Source organism: Anastrepha ludens, chromosome 4 (assembly GCF_028408465.1).
Source record: "Anastrepha ludens isolate Willacy chromosome 4, idAnaLude1.1, whole genome shotgun sequence".
Classification (NCBI taxonomy): domain Eukaryota; kingdom Metazoa; phylum Arthropoda; class Insecta; order Diptera; family Tephritidae; genus Anastrepha; species Anastrepha ludens.
This window is the reverse complement of record NC_071500.1, coordinates 114,545,230-114,561,998: the sequence shown is the minus strand read 5'-3', so window position 1 is coordinate 114,561,998 and position 16,769 is coordinate 114,545,230. Positions and strand designations below refer to the sequence as shown.

Sequence of the window (16,769 nt, the reverse complement as noted above, 5' to 3'; positions counted from 1 at the left end):
GCTGTCCCCAAAGCGTGCGCAAAAAGGAAGATCTTCTCCCTATTCCAGAAGCAGGCCGTTGACAGATGAACTAAATAGCCGATACATGGAAAAGAACTAAACAAACGTGGCCCAATTTCAACAAATCCAGAACTGACGAGTTGTTAAGGAAGCCACAAGCAGGCATATTTCCTTTGCGAGACGATAGATGCAAAAGCTGAAATCAAAAAGAATCTAAGGAAACAGGTTTTCACTATCTGGAATTGCAGAAAAGAAAATAGACGACATAGGCAGATTCATAGTCAAATCAAGATGGTTCGACTAATAAAAAGCAGTTACTTTAGAAGTGGTATATCAAAATGGAATCTTTCGTGCTAATTGCGTCCGGGCTGTGTCACTCCGACAACATCTCCACCACCACCACCATGACCATATGAAGGTCTTTAAATAAAAGAAAAATTTCGTTAACTTCTCACACGCAGCTCGCTTGATATCACTTCTTACGAGTATAATTTACTTTTGAGTAAACGGTTTCAAAAACTTAACTTTTATAAGTCGTTCAAAAAAGCAATTAAATTCGTAATTCTGAACGGCTTTGTTTTGTCCGTTCGCTGTCTGTCAACCGTCTCGTATTTGGCTACTTTCAAGTTATTATTCAAAAATTTACGATGTATACATTTCGCTGTAAATTTCCACGTCACCAACGCTTCTTCAGTATATAAACAAAATATTTTTTTCTCTGCCCAAATAGTACAGAATTTTCGAAAAATTTCATTTTATGCATAGATACATACGTGCATACATACATACATATATGTTACAATAAACACATAAGAATAATTTTTCAGTCTCGAAACCACTGCAAATTTTTACAAAAAGTTCAAAAAAAAAATTTAAGATATTAAAAAAAATTAATAAAATGTAAAAACTTTTTTCTAAAAAAATGCATTATTCTTGAACACTTTTTGTTGAACTCACCATTTCTTATGCAAAAATATGTCTTTATTACTTTTTTATCTTCAAATTTTTGCCTACTCTGCAATTTGCATACATAAAAAAATTCACACACACAAATGAAAAAATCTTCAACTCAATTTTGAACACAAATGTAAATTTGAAACGAAACCAATAATTGGCCTAACGAAATTTGCAATTTAAACCAAATCTTCAACCAACACAATTCGATATTGAAAATCAAAAAATACAAACCAAAAACGCAAAATAGGAGTTGGCCACAAAACTTTCGAGAAGTTTCGATATGAAGGAGGAAGGAGGCACACTGCTGGGCGACAAGGGTGTACGCAGGCATCAGGTGAGTGCTGGCATGCCAGAGGCGTGGTAAGAAAGTTAAATGTTAAGCGAAAACTTACTTTATTTTTAAATAATAAAACTAGTACAAATTTTAAGTAAATATGAGAGAAAACTTGCAAACATTCGAAGCAGCGAAAATTAAAAAAAAAAATTAAGGAAAATTTGCAAACATTCGAAGTTTTGAGTAGGGGGGCGTCCATAAATTACGTGAGGTGTTTTTTTCAATTTTCTGACCCTCCCTCCCCCCCTGGTGAGATGTCGTGAGATTTTATTCAATCCCCTCCCCCATCCCCCAATCTCACGTGAGATTTTTCAAACTGTGGGTTTCTTATGTAAACGCGTTGGATTGTTATTGTAAAAAGAACAAAAAGTTGCTTCGTGCTTTTATTTACGACTAGTTAAGACTAGTAATCAATATTGCTGAGAGTTATAAGTGTAATAAAAATTTAACAATAGAAGACTTAAATCGTAACTACTGCGATTAAAAAAAGAATATCTACTCTAATTCAGTCCATGGAGAATCATGCGCGGTTTCAAAAGAGACTATTGGGACCAACATGTCCATATGATTTTCAGTAAAATCATGTGCTCCTTCAACTTCGTTCTAATCTAGCCACTCTAAGCCGTTGACGCTTGCGCACAGTAACTCATTAGCTCGTCTTGTGACAATCCGTGAGGGTCGCACTTTGCGGAACATACGCGCTTGCTTAGCTGGTGCAATGTGAGCTGCTCCCCTGTGCTCTGCAGCTCTTGTGATAGATCCGAAGTAAATACCGCATGTACTCCAGCATATTTTCTCTAAATCATCACGTATACTTGGGCAATAGAGATCAATAGGCGTGCTGATGAAGGCATTCAGCGGTTCAATCGGTACGCGTATTAGAAATGGAGCAAATGATTTTCCGTCATGTTCTTTAAAGTCCGGAATTGTCAAACGTCAACCTAAGTGATAGGGCGTTCGGCTCATAGTGGCGCGAAAACAACCGACGGGCTACACTGTACCGCAAATTCAGATTAAATTGAGCTATTTGGTATAAAACAAATATGGTGGTTTGACAGTAGTAATGTATAACGTCGAAGTATGAATGAAATTATTTTCTTTCGAACGAATTAGTGAATGATCTTGATCATACTACGATTACGCTTGAGATTAAATCTTAAGCATGTACAATTTTTTTGTTTCAATCAGAAAAAAAATTGCGTGATATTTGCCGAGACCCCCCCTCTCTCCAACGTAAGATTAGATGAGATTTTACTCGACCCCCTCCCCCCCTTAAACATCTCACGTAATTTATGGACGCCCCCTAGTGAAAATTAAAAAAAAAACATACCTTCTGCTCAAATATGAACGAGACGTTATCAATAAAACGGTCCGCGGATGGCATATGGCAAAAATAAATTTTTTGTTTTTTGGTAGGACTGTTATAAGCTTACATGGCAAATTTTAGCGTGATATGTCACATAGTTTGTTTTCTGTGCTACTGTAAACAAGTCAAGCTCGAGTGTGTTCTTCGAATTTAACGATGGAAATTCAAGTTGAACAAAGAATTTGTTTGAAATTTTGTTATTCCAACAAAATTTCGGCTTTAGACGCCTTAAAAATGTTGCAGACAACTTACGGGGACTCTGCTCTATCGCGTGCACGTGTTTTCCAGTGGTACAAATCGTTCAAAGAGGGCCGTACATCGGTTGAAAACTTGCCTCATGAACGTCGTCCAGCAACATCAGTAAACAACGAAAACATCGGAAAAGTAAAGGAAATTGTGCTTGAAAATCGCACAAATCGCAAAATTGGTTAACGCTGAATATTATTTAGACGTTTTAAAGCGTTTGCGCGAGAACATTCGTCTTAAAAGGAAGGAATTGTGGGACAACAAGTCATGGTTCTTGCATCACGATAATGCACCAGCTCACACATCACGTCTTGTTCGCGATTATTTGGACAAAAATAATGTTAATATCGTTCCGCAAGCACCGTATTCGCCTGATATGGCTCCATGTGACTTTTTCCTGTTTCCCAAGCTCAAGTTGCCGCTCCGTGGAAAACATTTTGAGACAATTGAAGTCATAAAAGAGAATTCGAAGAACACACTCGAGCTTGACTTGTTTACAGTAGCACAGAAAACAAACTATGTGACATATCACGCTGAAATTTGCCATGTAAGCTTATAACAGTCCTACCAAAAAACAAAAAAATTATTTTTGCCATATGTCATCCGCGGACCGTTTTATTGATAACGTTTCGTTCATATTTGGGCAGAAGGTATATTTTTTATTTAAGACGAAATCATTTTTAATAAACTGCTATGTGAGAGATAGAAACAAATCACTTTTTCAAAATATGAACTCACACGGCACTCACTACATAACTCACACAAATTAAAAAAAAAAAAACGAAATTTTTTTCCATACAATTCTCAATCGTTTAGTCAGCCAATCATAGACTCATCCGCAGCCAAACGTCATTCGAAGACTACATTTCGCGCGCTCTCTCTCTCTATCTCTCTCTTCCTGCCGCCTTCACTTTTTCTAACACAATTCACTAATTTTGCATCCGAATATTTTCAAATGATTTTCAGAAATTTATTCAATAATTTAGTTCACTGCATTCTTCAATATGGTTTTCGTAAATTTTTGTTGGCATTGAAATCGGCTACGCTTGTCTAAATACAAATTTTTGTTGATGTTCAAAAATAAACACCCTGTTATTTTGATTATACAAATATATTCCTTAGTTACCAATTTTGCTGCCTGCTAATTTAATTAACCAACTAGAAAACTCTCACCTATATTAGTTAGTCAATATCTCAGCCTTACTAACTAGATTTATTATTTTGTCTAACTACTTATTTTTACTTATTTGTAACAAGAATATCCACACACTGCTACACCTACAATTTATAAAAAGAAACAATCAGCACCAAATTTGAAATGAGGCTGATGGAACTTTTTCAAAATCTGCACAGCCGTTTTAATGGAGCAAAAGTGCTTAACTGCTCTTAGTACGCCTAGGGCTGATTAAAGTTTTTTCAGAGAAAACAATTTCATTTATTATCAGAAGCCTTTTATTAGGCACCAGTTACGCAAGATCTATAATATGATACAATTCGTTATCTATCTCGTGATTTGCCTTCGCTGATTACTTTTAGACCTACTTCTTTGGAACAACAGTAATGCCTCGACACTCTGTCACCCAATTTTCTGAAAATGTGCACTCGCAGGCCTACTAAATACATTTTTTAAACTTCTTGGAGTATATTGATAGCTAGAAGGTCCAACAAGTTCTTCTCTGTTGAATAATACATAGGTATTTTATTTATTGTATTTTTATTTTTATTTGTTGTCGAAACTTACTTTGCTTTTATTTATTTGACGATATTTGCTGTCCCGAACTAATCTATAGTCGATTGGACTCTCAATCAGTATATGCCCAGCTAGAGAAGGTCTTGACGACCAACATACAGGTCCGTTGCGATGCCATATGCGACACGGGAACCTCATTTATTTTTCTTCGTCGACCATTTTGTGGTTCTTATGAAGCGCAGCATTGTCCTACACCAGACAGTTCCGTAAGAGAATTGGAAAAATATTTCCCTAGAAAACCTGCTCTTATTTCAGCTAAGGCTGGAAAATGGCAAAGGAAATGTTCACCTGTTTCTTCCTCTTCCCCATCTCTACAACTTCTACAATATTCATGGGACAAAGCTACTATTCTTAAGGAATGCCTTTGTCCTTCGAGATATCGTTTCTTGAAGGGAAAACTTGTTCCTTTGCCTTTTTCTTATTTATTTGCGGCCATAGCAGCCTAGCTGTTACGCCTGTCCATTCATCTCTCCATGCCCTATGGGCTTCTTGAAAAATGTTATAATGTAATAGATATCCACCATTGAGCCTAAAGCCTTCGAAAATACTCCATAGCCAAATCGTCTAGCTAGGAGCCATCTGTATAGAAATTTAAGATCGTAGTTACGGGGTTGTGAAATATCTGAATCTTTAAGGTGTGAATTGTATTTTTCAATTCCTGCTAATGTTGGATAAGACACCTAACTATCTTAATGAGGAGCTGTTTTTCACCTTCATGATCTGTTTATACCTTATACAATTATCGAACCTCTACAAGCTGTGTTTCGTCGACGCTATCCAATTCTGTAGCTCTGTCCGATTTGAAATACGGAGAGGCTTAAGTAAGAGTAACTCCAAGAATGTGCTGTATTCATACTTTCGTCGACTCCTCATAAAATCATCTGCCGTTCGGAGTCGGCTTAAAACTGTAGGCCACTCCATTTCTGGAACAACATCAAGACGCACACCACAAATCGGATATAAGGCAGGGTCAAAGAATTTCATCACTAATTTTTAAATCTTTGTCTTAAACTTAAAAAAAGTATGAGTTTTTACCAATTTTTTGTTCTGAGTCCCTAGCAGTTTAAAGGGAATGGAACACGGTCTGCCTTATTTGTTGTTAAAATAAATTTTGTAAATAAATGTAGTTGGAACCTGCCCCATTTTCAACGGCATCCAATCCCCTTAACGAGTATATGCAGAGTTCGCTTTATACAAAAAATGCATAATAAACTCAAAATAAGTGCACGGCAATGCACAAATCCATCAATATAACATATTTCTGTTGTTCTTGTTCTCTTTCCGTTTTTTCAAATTTCCAGTCCATGCAACGCCTTTCAGCGGAGCAGAATGGTTCAACGACTGAACAAACACATGAACACAATCCAAACGTCGTACCTGATCATAGAGGCAACTTACACATTACTGTTAAGAAAACTAAACCAATTTTAGGTATTGCTATCGAAGGTGGTGCTAACACAAAACACCCGCTTCCTAGGATAATAAATATCCATGTGAGTCATTAATTTGCAACATCTATGTATGCCTTCAGGAGTACTAAACTAATTAATATGCAAACGTTTGTTACTCAGGAAAATGGTGCCGCATATGAAGCGGGCGGACTAGAAGTCGGGCAACTGATACTGGAAGTGGACGGCAATAAGGTGGAAGGCCTACATCATCAGGTATGTTTGGTCGCTTTCACTTATGTATTTCTTTTGCATTTCGTCTTTGTTCAATGATCTGTTCATATGTAGGAGGTTGCTCGCCTAATAGCCGAATGCTTTTCGAATCGTGAAAAGGCTGACATAACCTTCTTAGTTGTCGAAGCGAAGAAGTCCAATCTGGAACCAAAACCAACAGCGCTTATCTTTTTAGAAGCCTAACATTTGCTTGCCCTGCCGGCTAATGACGACCCTCTGGAACGACAAAAACTCGAGTTCCTTTTCGAATGGGGGATCGATTTAACGACAACGCCAAAACCAATGCCAACACCAATACCTTTAACAAAAGCTAAAAATCCACCGCCACTGCCACTCAACATTAAATCCATCAATCCATCTCATCATTCAACATCGGCGACACAACGCACGACTATGACGGCGCCGCATCAGCAATCGTCACAACAACACAGTGCCGCAGCAACAACAACTAGAACACATACACCACACACGCCACAAACTACGCAGCCGTCAATGGGGGCGACAGCATCACATGCGACGAGCGTCAAGTACACGAAAAGTCCAACACAACAGCAGCAGCATCAGCAACAACACCAGCGTACAACGCCAACATCGGCAGCGCATGCGACCACAACAACACCTACAAAAAGTACACATCAACAACAGCAACAACAAAGACTGACACCAGGCGATCGCACGAGAGCGGCCAGCACAAAAACAACAACACCAACAGCATCGGCGCCGACATCTCGGGAGCACACACCAACACGCAGCACACAATCACAATTACAGTCACAGTCACAGTCACAGTCACAGTCACAATCGCAATTACAACAACATCAACTTCAGCGTCAATCATCAACAAAACGTCACCAAACATCACACACAACACAACAAAAATCACAACAACAACAACAATCGCACGAGCAGAGACGCGATCTCGATCGAAAAGACTCGCAACGCGAGCGTGATCGCGCGAAAGAGCGTGAGCATGAACGCCAGCGAGAGCGTGAAGATAATCGCGAGCGCGATCGCGATCGTGATCGTGCACGTGAAATGGAGCGCGAACGTGAGTATGCTTACGAGCGATCGCGTGATTACCAAAGCGAGCGCGAGTATGCACGCGAGCGTGAGTATGCTGCACGAGATCGTGAATATGAGCGTGAATGCGAACGCGAACGGGAGCGTGAGATGTCACGTGACGCACGCCAATGCGACTATGAACGTGAACGTGATTACGCACGCGAACGTGACTATGAGCGAGAACGCGACTCTGAGCATGAACACCCACCGCCATCAGCACACACACAACATCAACACCAACAGCAACAACCACATTACAATAAAACAAATTATAATTCCGTTTACCAGTAAAAAGAATGCAACAAAAACAAATACAATACTAAAACCAAGTACGAATTTGAGAAATTTTTGCTAACGAAATTTACCACCAACAACAAAATCGAATGCTTGAAAACTGAAATATCAAATGCAGTAGCAACAACAACAACAATAGCAACATGGTACAAACATAACAAAATTAACAAAATTTTAGAAAACGGTAAAAAATAATAGCAACTGCGTGAAATAGGAAAAGGAAATAAATTTGAATTGTGCAAACTTTGTAACTTCCCTGCATAAAATAAATATTTTGTAACTCCCTACTGCAATAGGCCAACCCAACTCTAGCAACAACTCCTATAGCATCCCAACAAATAAAACAAACTGCATAGTGCCGCCGTTCGTTTCACTTCAAGTTTCCCATTCCAATGACGCGCTTTAATTTTTATGCCTAACGCTCTCAGATAATCGCTTCGAAATTCTCTTTCATAGAAAAAAATATACAAAAAAATTAAAAAAAAATGTTTTGTGTGCCCAAACGGTTATAATTTTTAGCTTTTGTACACTCGCTAAATATATTCTTGTTTTCATTTCTTTTTTTACAACACTAACAAGCCACACAAGAGATACTCATCAACGTGGACATTCATTTTAAAGATTTTTTGTGCCTGAAGCCTTACAATTGGATGCTTATAGTGTTTTAGTGCTAATGCTTTAAATGCTTCAAATGCTTCAAATCACGCACACGTTAACTGGGATAGCTATTTTTCAGAAGTTATACCAAAAAATTTCTTCTACAAATTTTTTATAGATTATATGCCATAAAATACCAATCGGGCTGAGGCTCTATTTATTTCGGATTTTGAAATGCTCACAATCGACCGGTTTTAGAGCAGCCAAAGTTTTAAAATTTTTTTTCTCAGTATAAACCCAGCTCCGTGTGCCGCTTTGCTTTATTGAATATAAAACTTTGGAATATATTCGTATCAATGAAACACTGCCACGAACAAAACAAAACAGTTTACACTTTTACACGATTGAGTATCTCAAACAGACACGAAACTAACAAACGAACCCAACAAGCATACTGAAACACTGAGGCAACTGAAACAAGAAAAACAAGCATGTAATCCAAATACAATAGAAAAAATATGCGAAAAAGTAAAAAAAAATATTAAAAAAATAAAAAATTACAAAAAAATGCATAACGTACACTAAAACAACAACAACCCTCAACCTGAAAACCCAAGTACTTCTCCACACTATCTAAATAATATCCCAAATTTGTTAAACGAAGAAATTAACCTTATTTACTGTAGCGTAGGTGCTCTTCATATATGCAACGCTAGACTCTACTATCTATGAATGTACGCCATAAGCTAAACTACTATATATTACTTATGTATGCGTAATTATGTAAAACTAAATTATATTCTATGATTAATTATATTTATATACATGTATCAGTTAACTGTAGTTTGTACTTGTATGTTAAAAAAGGGTAGATTTGTGTGACTTAAACTGCACACTTCAACTCCTTGTACTTTGTGCTTCGTACTCTATGTATACTAACTTAGTTCGACACTTTGTATTCTCAATGAGTAATCAAACAGAAATACAAAGGATATGCTTTGCTGCGCAGTAATTGCCTAAAGAGCGCTGAAATAATTTTCAATTTTATTCAATGGTAATTGATTGCATACTTATTTAGTGTAGCATACTTTTAGGCATCAAGCTATACTGGGCAGCAATTGAATCCGCTACTTGGCCTTGGTAACCAAAAAAATGCCAGGCACAACTCAAACGCACTGCAAATAATCACAAAATACAATTATACACCTCCCACACACACACACGCACCCACACAACCGTCTGCAGTGCTCAGCGAAGAAGAACAAACTTTTATATTGTCTGATTACTTGTATGTATGTATGTAGTTCGAAGTGAACACTAGCAGCTTTATACAGGTGTGTATGTTTTTGTACTTAAGTGAAAATGTTTTGCGGGATAATTTGTGGAGAAGACGTCAATGCATATAACGAATAGTAGGAATGAAACAAGGTAAAAAAGGTTGAAGAAATGCAAACTGCACAGGTATATACATAAATAAAACGAAGAAGCAAAAAAATATCCCAATGCTAAAGCAAAATCAAACAAACAAATATTTATTAAAAAACCCACCTAAAGACATTACTTAAGTGAAGCTCAGAGACCGAGGAGGAAGGCAATGTCGATAATATGTATGTAGTAGTATATAAACCACACACCCTAACCCCACTAAAGCAAATAAATAATTAAGCGAACCACACACTCACAACCACACTCACAAAAACAAAATAAGAAAAATTACAAGTAAAAAAACCCTTAGAAAGCACCACCTTAACCCCTATTAGTATGTGAAGCAAATAATAGGACAAATATATTAGTCTAAAAATAGTTATAGTAAATGAAAATAATTAGCGCGAACGACTGCACGAAGATACAAACGAACGATAGGCAAGTAGAAACGCGGGAAATGAAACATTTCTGAGGGATATTCGGAATTAAAATAATAATAATCGGCGCGTTGTAGCACAAAGTCAGAGTTACAATTAGAAACCTCTACTTAAATAAATAGCATAAATACCATAAAAAATTCACATACAAATCTTAGTACAATTACGCACTGCACTTTCAAGAAAAACGAAAAACAAGCAAATTTCGCAAAAACGCAAATATTCGCTAACAGAGCAATTTAGCAAAAAGCCATAAGGAAGTAGTAACCAATATGTATTTGCAAGTATCTCTCACTTGGTAAACGAGTTATAAACATTAACTGAAAAACTAAATTTAGAAACTCTAAATACATTAATCAACAGCAAACAAAAAAATTATCGTACGTACATCTTAAAAAACGCATGCAAAACATCAAAGCAGAATAAAGGCAGATAAAGCAGAGGAAAGCTGAATAGCTGAAAGCTTAAAAATAAAGCAAAAAAACAAAAAACACAAAGAAAAAGAAAAACATGCAACAAAATGAGGTTGATTGGCATTAGAAAAAGGTAACAACAAAAACAAAAACGTAATCGTTAAATAAGAGAATTGCAAAATAAACAGCCGTCAGGGCGCGAAACGTAACGCTCAACAGCAACAGCAATATTAAACACCAACAACAAGGTTAGTTGCAGCCGCAACTAATTGTAATGCAACCGCTTTGCTAAATTATGTAGGAAACAGAATAAAATTTGAAAACAAAGGTAGCACAAGTAAAAATTCGAACTTGAAAAACTTTAGTGACAAATGTATTTCTTAGTTGAAAAATCAGAAAAAATTGAAATGTAACGTAACGAAAAACTGGCAACATTTTGCCACATGTAAACATTTTTTCCAAATTTTATGCGCTTTTAATGTCACCGCAGACGTCAGCATGCAAGTACACACGCACACACACGTGTGTCATGCTCATATGTATGTGTGCGCAATGTTTGCGGTGACAAAAAACTCCCACAACCCCACCTCTCCTCTAATCTTGTTAAATACTACCAACTAATCTTGAAAATTTTGCTGTCCATTTATTTTACGTCTTGTAAATATTTTCGGCTTTTAGAGATATCGCAACAAAGTTATCAGAAGAGGGGAAATAGATTTTTTAACAATAGAAAAATAGCATTTCGGTAAATATTTCAATATTTCACAATTTGGGAAATCGAACAAATCTAAACAATCAAAGTAAATGCGTTTTGGTTGAGTGTGTTTGTGATGAAATGCGAAGTGCTACAAAAGCAGCAAATGTGGAAAAATAAGTTTCTCATAATCCTATCAACAAACTTTCCCTTAATTGGGGTGGAATTCCACTTTCTGCATTAGAAATATTAGCCATTATTTTAACCTCAGAATTATCAATGAATTTAAATCAATTTGGTTTTAATATTTTAGTTATTTAACTTGTTTTGGTAATGGTATGGATAATTCAGGTCGGCGTAACCGCATGGGTTGATGCGTGACTACCATTCGGAATTCGTAGTATGCAGGTTCGAATCTCCGTGCATGAAACACCAAAATGATGGACAAAGTTTTTTGTAATAGCGGTCGCCCCACGGCAGGCAATGGCAAGCCTCCGAGTGAAAAAGCTGCTCTGCCATGAAAAGCTTCTCATAAAAAATCATTTGCCGTTCGGAGTTGGCTCAAAACTGTAAGTCCCTCCATTTGTGGAACAACATCAGGACGCACACAGCCTTGATATCGATACTTTCACTTGTGTCTGACATCGGCAAATATCGGTAAAAAGTGTCGCGCATACTCAGTAAAGTTTTCAGCAAATACATATTTCAAATAATACATTTCAGAAAAATTTTGTTTTTAATTTCTATTATTAAACATAAACTAAATTTTTTAACTTTTGTTTGAATTTCACAAAGAGTATTGCACAAAACTTAACTTTTTTTACATTTAATTATGTTAATATGTCATAAGAAAAAAATATTTGATTGCTTGGCTGTTTTATTTTTGTGTGTAATTATATTATATTTTGAGAAAAGTTTTTCACGCTGCAAGTGTATTGGAGTAAATTTTTGCGAAGTTTATCCAAGCGGAAGATATTGGAGGTCTTTCAAAATCTCCATTTATCGAAATCAAATTACGTACAAAGTGGCGATTATTGGACGAACGCCAGCGTAGAGCCCAAGTACAATTTTGTATGTAAAATTGTATTCGCAAAATAGTTTTTGATCTTTGAAGAAGATAAATCCATATCAAATATCTACAACAAGTTAAATAACGATACCTAAACCCATCACTTTAACGTAAGCCCTAAAACTACCCAAAAATCGGCAGTATTTTATGCTTAACTAATTTCTTAATTTCTTAACATGAAATACTTTTTCATCGCGATTTAGTATTGTAAATAGGAGACATTGAAATGGAATCGCATATGTAATGTAAGACCAACATTTGTATAGTACCTAATCATTGCGAATTTTGTTTTAATTTTTGGAAAAAAGTTTAATATTGAAATTTTACAAACAAGAAAATTCTAAAAGCAAGCAAGGAAAAGCAAAAGACATGGAAAAGTAAGATTGTTTTACCAAAGAAAAAATTATTTAGATAAAAAATGGTATTAAGAATAATTTTGTTGACTATTCATACGGCTAATTATTATTATTATGAATTATTGTCATTGAAGTTATTCTCTATGATAATTAAGCTAAGTTAGTTATGTATGTACATTTGAGGCAGAGGCAAGTGAGTGTCAGCAGAAAACTCTCTCAGTCAAAGGTTGATATTAAATTTTTGAAATTATAAAAATACCGAAATTAGAAAGAAAGAAGGAATATTGAAAATAGGTGAAGCTTTTGAAAATTGCACAAAAATTATTAATTAACTCGAAATAGTCGAATGGAATTTATGGTGAAGACACGAATAGCACTGCTTAGAATTTCGCATGCGTGAGAGGTAAATTTTAGCTTATACACATACATATATCTTCTATACATACATGCATATGTAAAATATTATGCTAACGTAAATATATAATTAAAAATATGTATACTTTAGAGTAAAAGCTACAAATATAATAAAACACACAGGAAGCCAACGGTAAAAGAAAACCAAATTGAGGAAAGCTAAGCTACTTAAAAATTAGATCAAAAATATAGCTAAGTAAATACTAAACGGTATACAGCAAAAACAAAGGAGTATAACAGACGCGTATACACACAAATATATATACAACTGGCTTATATTGATATGTAAAGGCGCGCTTGTATTTGTAGTGGAGTACGGCATGCAGAGCTCTTTATATGCTAGAACTGTACATGTTTACTTATACATACATACATATACATATGCAACATCAGCACTAAGTATGTAATAAGCAAGCAAATACATACATACATATGTAAAATGGAATGCAATCGCTACATCTAAAGAATTTATTCAATTCTTAAAAAAATATATATGTATAAGCAATTCTCAACAATTCTCAACGCAAAAACAAAGCAACAAAAAACAAATTAAACTCTTTATTGATAAACGACAAAGATACATATTTAAATGGGCAAATGCATTTATTCATAACAAAAACAACCAAAGCAAAAGCAAATAATAAAAACAAACAAAAATTCACAAAATCGAATTCGTATATACATACATATACATATATACTTAGTTGCATGAAAAAAAAAATATTTATATATGTAAGTATATGTAGACGCTAAAAGATGCATGCATACATTAAATATACATATGTACATAAATAGTAGAAAGAAAGCCTGGAGCAATAACAAACTTAATATATAATAAATAAATATATTTAATGTAAAATAAAATCAGCTGTATAGTAAAGTAAAAATGATTGAAAACAGAAATTTAACCCTTGCGATGCTGTAGATATGTATGTGTACTAAAGGCAACAAAAAATACAGATATTAAATATTTTTGACTGCAAATTAATAAAAAAAAATTTTTTTTTAATAACTATTTAATTTTAGTATTTTTATTTTTATTGGTTATTTTGTTTTGATATGTGAAATGTAGCTAAATTTTTTGTAGCTTAAACTGAAAATTAATAACTTTTACTAGTTTATCGCCTATTGTCTTAATGTAATACTTAAATTTTATTTATTTGGCTAATTTTTGTTTTTTGTTGAAGTTGTGAAGCTTGATAGAAAAAAACATTTTTGCTGAAAATAAAAATGTTTCGGTTTTTAATTTTTTTTTAATTAATATTAAATTTCTTTTAGCTGCAAATTATTATTAGTCCTTTGTTACTTTTTTTCTAATATTCTTCTCCTTCTTAATTGACGCGATACCCGCTTCTCGCGCATCGAATACTTTCAGAACCGGAGCGTTTGCATCCATTCCGACGACATGGCCCATCCAACGTAGCCGCTGAATCATTATTCGTTGTACTATGTCTACGCATCGTAAAGCTCATACAGCTCATCGTTCCATCGCCTGCTATACTCGCGGTTGCTAACGTGCAAAGGTCCAAAAATCTTCCGCAGAATCTTTCTCTCAAACACCCCAAGGGACGCCTCATCGAATGCTGTCATCGTACAAGCCTCTGCGCCATACGATAAGACAGCCATGACAAGAGCCTTATAAAGTGTTAATTTTGTTTCCCGGGATTTTACTAATCAATTGCCTACTTAGCACTTGTTATATCGGCTTTAGTGCTGGTTTCTAAATAAACGAAGCCTTTTACAACGTCAAAATCATAACTGTCTACAGTGACGTGGGTGCCGCGATACGCGAGTGCACCGACTGTTTATTTGATGACAGGAGGTACTTCGTTTTGTCCTCGTTCACCACCAGACCCATTCGCTTTGCTTCTTTATTAATTTTGGAAAAGACAGAACGAACAGCGAGGTTTTTAAGGCCGATGATACATTATTATTATTTTCTAATATTATTTTAGCGCTTTTTTAAAGTATTAATACTTTTATTTTAATTTTTGCTTGCAAGAAAATTTAATTTAATTTCAAATAAATTACTCGTGCCTTGCTTTAGTTTCGAATTGACAAACTTTTCTCTGTCAATATATTTATTCATTTATTCTCATGATTAATTTATAATTTAAATTACAAGCTAATGTGCTCAAAGGAGCAATGGCAATGCAGGGTTTCAAGGGTGTTTCCAAGCTGTCCCCCATCCAAGTACTAACCGCGCTCTACGCTGCTTAATTTCGATGATCGGATGAGAACCGAAGTTTTCAGCGTCGTATGATCGGCGTCACTCTTTGATAATTTATCGTTTCGCTTAGTAAAGCAAACTCTGTAGACGAGATGAGAAAACGGCCCAAGTCATGTCAGAGATCAGTGAAAGGTAGTGCGCATGGAAACGAGAGACTTGGAACACAAAGCTATTATGTTTTTGAAGCGCTTGAATCATAAAAGAGGAAAAGCCAAGAATGAGCCACGAGCCATAAGATGAAGCTTTTCAGGAAAATCAAGACTCGAAGCAAATTTACAGAAAAGGCGGTTTGATGACAAAAATTGAACAAGTGAAGTGAAAATGAATTTCAAGGAACCTTATATTTTTTTTCTGCTCTCAGATAAATGTAATACATTTTTTTTATTCAAGTTAAATTTTGTTTTGAAATTATAACTAACTCAGCAGCTTAACCAAAATTATTTAAGCTATTAATTTGCAGTTATGTAAACTATAAACAAAAGATATTATAATATACACATAAATATAAATATTAGTAAATATATATAAATATAAATATGTAATAAATGCGGAAAGTATATATTATAAAAAGCATATGTAAGAGTAACTAAATATTTAAAAATCTCAAAAATTAAAAATTATATAAAAAATTAATTAATTTCGTAAAAACTGTATTTAAAAGTTAAAATTAAAATTAAACTAAATTAAATCATTGCTGATATTATATTTACTAATTAAATAGGAAAATGTATTAGAAGTGGCAAAACGTACATATATAAATAGCAAAAAGCATTAAAATAGCAATGAAGTAAACTTAAAACTAATGACACAAAAAACAAAAATAATATAAAACTGAACATACACATATATACATATACATATAAAGTGCTGATTTACTATTACCGAATTATATTATAAAGATAATAACTATAATTGATATTACAATTATTTTATTTAATATTTAATTCAAACCAGATATCCGGAACAATGCAAGCAAATAACAAAAATTACGATTAATCACATTGTCCTTGGTATTTACATACATTCATAAGTTCAACAGAAAAAATACAACTAGAAAAATAAAAATAAAAGCAAATACCGCAAAATATAAACAAGCAAAATAAGAAAGAGAAAGAAAATGAGAAAGCAAAGATATTATTCTTAACAAATTAAAAAGGGAAAAATTAATAAATTGTTTTTAAAAAATAAATATTTTTTGTCGTCTTCCTCATTTTTACCTAATTACCACATGAAAACACATTGGAAGCTCGTGGAAACGTTGCTCACACTGAATTTTCAACAAATTCTAATCAAAACATTTGCTTTCATTAAAGGCAAATCGTGCTTTCGAACCAGTTCCGCTGCCTGATTTGCATTACCGGCTTTTCAGCTGAGTCAAAGCAACTAATTTGTTTATCAAAATCAATTTGTGTAACTATTGCCCTCACGTACACTGTAGCCGTT

At 34.6% G+C, this 16,769-nt stretch overlaps 2 protein-coding genes across 2 annotated transcripts in view; both read left to right on the top strand.

The window, feature by feature from the left end:
- LOC128860689 (whirlin) overlaps positions 1–16,498 on the top strand; it is a 110,914-nt gene extending 94,416 nt beyond the window's left edge. Inside the window, exons 12-15 of the mRNA XM_054098349.1 lie at positions 1,205–1,291; positions 5,955–6,146; positions 6,225–6,317; positions 6,390–16,498. Of these exons, the coding sequence (XP_053954324.1) occupies positions 1,205–1,291; positions 5,955–6,146; positions 6,225–6,317; positions 6,390–6,518 (501 nt within the window). The 3' untranslated portion in view covers positions 6,519–16,498. The remainder of the gene's footprint in view (positions 1–1,204; positions 1,292–5,954; positions 6,147–6,224; positions 6,318–6,389) is intronic.
- LOC128861965 (serine/threonine-protein kinase fray2-like) lies at positions 6,618–11,631 on the top strand. The gene is made up of 2 exons (XM_054100340.1): positions 6,618–7,639; positions 11,571–11,631. Exons 1-2 carry the CDS (start codon positions 6,618–6,620, stop codon positions 11,629–11,631), a joined length of 1,083 nt encoding a protein of 360 aa, XP_053956315.1.
- Positions 16,499–16,769: the final 271 nt, after the last annotated feature.

Coding starts and splice junctions, on each gene's coding strand:
- LOC128861965 (XM_054100340.1), top strand. CDS start 6,618: ATGCCAACACCAATACCTTTAACAAAAGCTAAAAATCCACCGCCACTG. Junction 7,640..11,570: donor ACACAACATCAACACCAACA/GCAACAACCACA, acceptor TTAATATTTTAG/TTATTTAACTTGTTTTGGTA.